The following is a 3,837-nucleotide window of genomic DNA, read 5'->3' on the forward strand; positions in this document are numbered from 1 at the left end:
AGGGCAAAATCGTGAGTGCATGAATCAAATTTATAAATGGGGAAACAAATTAACGGAAATCTCATTAATTAAACTTCATCAGACGGTAAAATCCGATCATAATACATTCAGACCATCGAGGGATGCACCCCGGGGTGACAATGCTTGTCAGGTTCTATGGTCATCATATCTGCTCTCCGCTCGAGACGGACCCAAAAAAGGATCCCTCAAATCCCAGAATAAGACGAAAATTGGAGAGAGAGGACAGCCCGCTGTTTGGTTCGATTTTTGTCAATTCTTCTATCAGCGACTAATTGGGAGACTGATCAGTAGTAAAAACAACTCGTTCCGTTAGAGAACTGATTTACAATGGCGCTATAATGGCCCCGGACAAACAAGGTAACGAGTCTGCTCTCAGCTTTTAAAAACTTTCATTGTGGGTCACCGCGAAATATCACACCTTCTGCACAAGGTGCGCCCCGTTTCCAGGTAAAAATCGTACCTGCTCCCTGCCTTAAATAAAGAATATTGTGGAATTGATGCTCGTTGACACTTTAAAGTTTATTTAATATAAAATCACTCGGTTTGTTTGACATTTCGGGATTCCATTCATCACGTTTACCGGTGTTACAAATATTTAATCATGTCATCTGAGCCGGGCAGATTGCAATCACGTACACCCGTACAACTTGATCGGGGAGGGGGGAGGGGGCAATAACTCGCACGGTAGTGGTGTATCAACGCATGTAATTGTGTACTGTGGGGCATTTTCACGCAATATGCATATCAAACGCAGTAAAACATAAATTTGACAGTATTTTTATCTTGTCCATCAATATCAGATTAATCTCGAAATTGCTTGTAAAAAAGATATGAAAAATGCTTCGCATTTTTATTGACCAATTTGAAATTAGACATAAAACGTTATGTGTTTTTTTCTCATAATTTAATGCATAAGAGTTAAAATTTCGTTTTGCGTTTTTGTCTATTTTCAAATTATTATATTCAATCCGGTTTAATATTTGTGAGTCCAAGTCTTGAGTTGAATAATAAAACCATAACACTAAATTCAGTTAATAAAATATATATTCATATCAAAAAATATATTCATACATGTAATGCTTCTCTCATATTTTAAATACAATAATTTACAAAAATATCACAAGTTGCTGTCTGCATAAAGTCCGGGATCACGGAAACATCTCGTAGGAATAGCCCTCTGAAGTGTCCGAGAAATCCTCGGCCGTCGCGGACTGGAGGCGTCCATTGTACATTGTATTGTTCCAGGCACGGTGTCCGCAGACCATGTTGGAATGAATCGGAGAGACTTCGGAGTACGTGGAGAGAGGCGAGGTGACAGGGGAGCTGCTGGTGAGACTCTCCGGGGACGTGGGGTAAGACGGAAACAGAGAATGGAAGACGACGTTGTTTGTAGTTTGAACACTGTTCCCTTGCGGTAGCACTCTGTTAGCCATGAAGTCCACAAAGTGTCCACTGATGGGTTCACTGGTCGGTGGCACAAAGTCGTTATAACACCGGCTATGTTTATCGCTCACGGCACACGGCGCCGGACCCACCTCCTGCTTCACTCCGGAACTAACCAACATTTGAGTGTCAGGAACTCCGTCCTGGTCGGGAATTTTCTCCAGAAGTTCCAGGGTCTTTGACAGAGTCCATATGTAGTTGTAAGCCATCCTAAGGGTCTCGATCTTTGTCAGTTTGTTGTCCCCTGTGGCACTCTCCGGAAGGACTTTCCTCAGACTCTCCAGCGCGTCGTTCAGTCCGTGCATGCGGTTTCGCTCTCTGTCGTTTGCTTTTACTCTCCTGGTCTTCTTGATTTTCTCCACCAATGCCGGACTTCTGTCTCTTTTCCTGGACTTGTTATAGCGTTTGCGCTTCGTTGTAGAGGTTTCTGTCGTCTGTTTGGGGGAAGCGTTGACGGCTGGTGAATTTTCTTTGGTAAAAACATCGCTGTAGTCTGCATCCAAGAAGTCTATCTCTGACACCGACCCAGCCCTAGACACTGAGGATCTGGACGAGTAAGATGAAGAAGAGCTGAAGTTTATCTCAGTTCTTGGTGAAAACACCATATCGTTGCTGAATTCAGCAGACATCGTTGTCTAAATAAGGCACAATTGTATTCGGACTAGAAGTAGTTAGTTGCAACTCAGACGATTTCGTTTTGACCATAATTGGACGGGACGATTTTTATATCCAAATCGGGAAAATTGTGAGCATCTCAGTTCTCCAGCCGTTGATTGACAGACAAAGAGAGGCCTCAATTAAAGGGCGGGATTATCGCTTGGGCAGCCAATCAGAAGAACCCGCGAGGTCTTGGCCACGTGCGCACGCGTCGCTCTCGCGATCAAAGGCAGGGACGATTTACTGTCAAAACATCTCCATATCATCTTTGCCTCAATAAGTTAGTGAAATTAAATTAGAGCGGTGCTTGGATAATTTTATCTACGGTAAACTATGTCACACCTTTTTAAATAGATCGGCACGAGCCGCCAAATATACCAGTGTTAATTGGCCCGAGTGTTTATTTAAGAAAAAAAGTAAATTGTTTAACAAAACACATTTCAATTGAATAATAAAGAAAAGCAATTCCAAACACAAACTTTCAATCTATAACACATGTCCACGGCAAGATCAAACAAAATTCTCTGACCCAAAACAAAAATATGACAGATTGTTGTTTAATGAAATCGTTTATCAAATAATAGATTATTTCTATTGTATTACAATGTGTAACTGATAAATAAATCGTAAAAAATATAAAGAATTTAAGACATGTTAACTATATTTTGTCAAACTAACAACGGAGAAATTTGAATTATAGCAATATTCTAAATTGGATGGGTTTAGAGTTTTTAGAGACTCATAGCACGCTTGTATAGTGCATGTTTATGTTGAGTTTTTTATTAAAGTTTAAAGCGTGACCCCTAATCCAGCAGCCCCACTTGATCCGACACACAGCTAACTGTCCCGGGTTACTGGACACGGCTAATGGATTTCTTTGTCGCGCGTTTACCTGTCTTTGACGCGTGGGGATGATAACCCCCCCGTGATCAAGTCGACAGGTAGTCCAAACCTCGGGGATTGAACAGTCACGACATAGAAAAACGAAATGGTTTTAAAGATTTGTCTGAAAAAGGCGATAGTAGGGGGCATTTCAATGTAACAAAAATTTCATGACAAACAAAAAAAGGATGGGGAGTGCATGGAGTCACACTGCGCCCGTGTTTTAATGGCATATATACATATAACTATCCATTATTATATGACGAAAAAAACTGTATAAATTCTGCATTTCTTTATCTCTCTTCTTTTTCTTCATACGTCCCCTAACCTGTGTTAACACGCAATGTGTTTTCAGTGGAAATGACACTAAATCAATTCAACTGAGTTTTGCAACAAGTATAGTAATCTTTGTATATGAAATCAATTTTGAAAAGAAAAACGTGGAAGAATTAACTATTGAGGAGGAATGAATTAAAAACTTATTCATTTATTAGAGATAAAAAAGGAAGATTAAAATATCTTTTCTGTCGTTTGCTTTCTAAAAGATTTTTAAACAATTTCTAAAATTGAACACATTCTGCTTCCAAATTTAACTTCAATAGTTTGTTTAAGGGTACTGTTGTTTGCGGAAAATTGCTGTTTTATTTTACATGTCTTTCATTGAAATTTTAAGGGATTTATTTTACGTTAAAAAAAGATTTTTATACGTTCTCATTCCTATATGTTTACACTTTTACCGACTTGAATTCATCTGTATTTTACAGAAAAAACGACAAGACCTCCAAACCCCCCCCCCCCCCAAAAAAAAAAAATTAAAAACCGTACTAACACGAA

At 39.4% G+C, this 3,837-nt stretch overlaps 1 protein-coding gene across 1 annotated transcript; it reads right to left on the reverse strand.

Moving 5' to 3' along the window:
* Positions 1-1,011: 1,011 nt before the first annotated feature.
* On the reverse strand, positions 1,012-2,199 carry LOC105335420 (neurogenic differentiation factor 1). Its single transcript, XM_011439268.4, has one exon. It carries the CDS (start codon positions 2,091-2,093, stop codon positions 1,170-1,172), a length of 924 nt encoding a protein of 307 aa, XP_011437570.2. The 5' UTR covers positions 2,094-2,199; the 3' UTR covers positions 1,012-1,169.
* Between the last annotated feature and the right edge of the window lie 1,638 nt (positions 2,200-3,837).

Source organism: Magallana gigas, chromosome 7 (assembly GCF_963853765.1).
Source record: "Magallana gigas chromosome 7, xbMagGiga1.1, whole genome shotgun sequence".
Classification (NCBI taxonomy): Eukaryota; Metazoa; Mollusca; class Bivalvia; order Ostreida; family Ostreidae; genus Magallana; species Magallana gigas.

Coding starts and splice junctions, on each gene's coding strand:
- LOC105335420 (XM_011439268.4), bottom strand. CDS start 2,093: ATGTCTGCTGAATTCAGCAACGATATGGTGTTTTCACCAAGAACTGAG.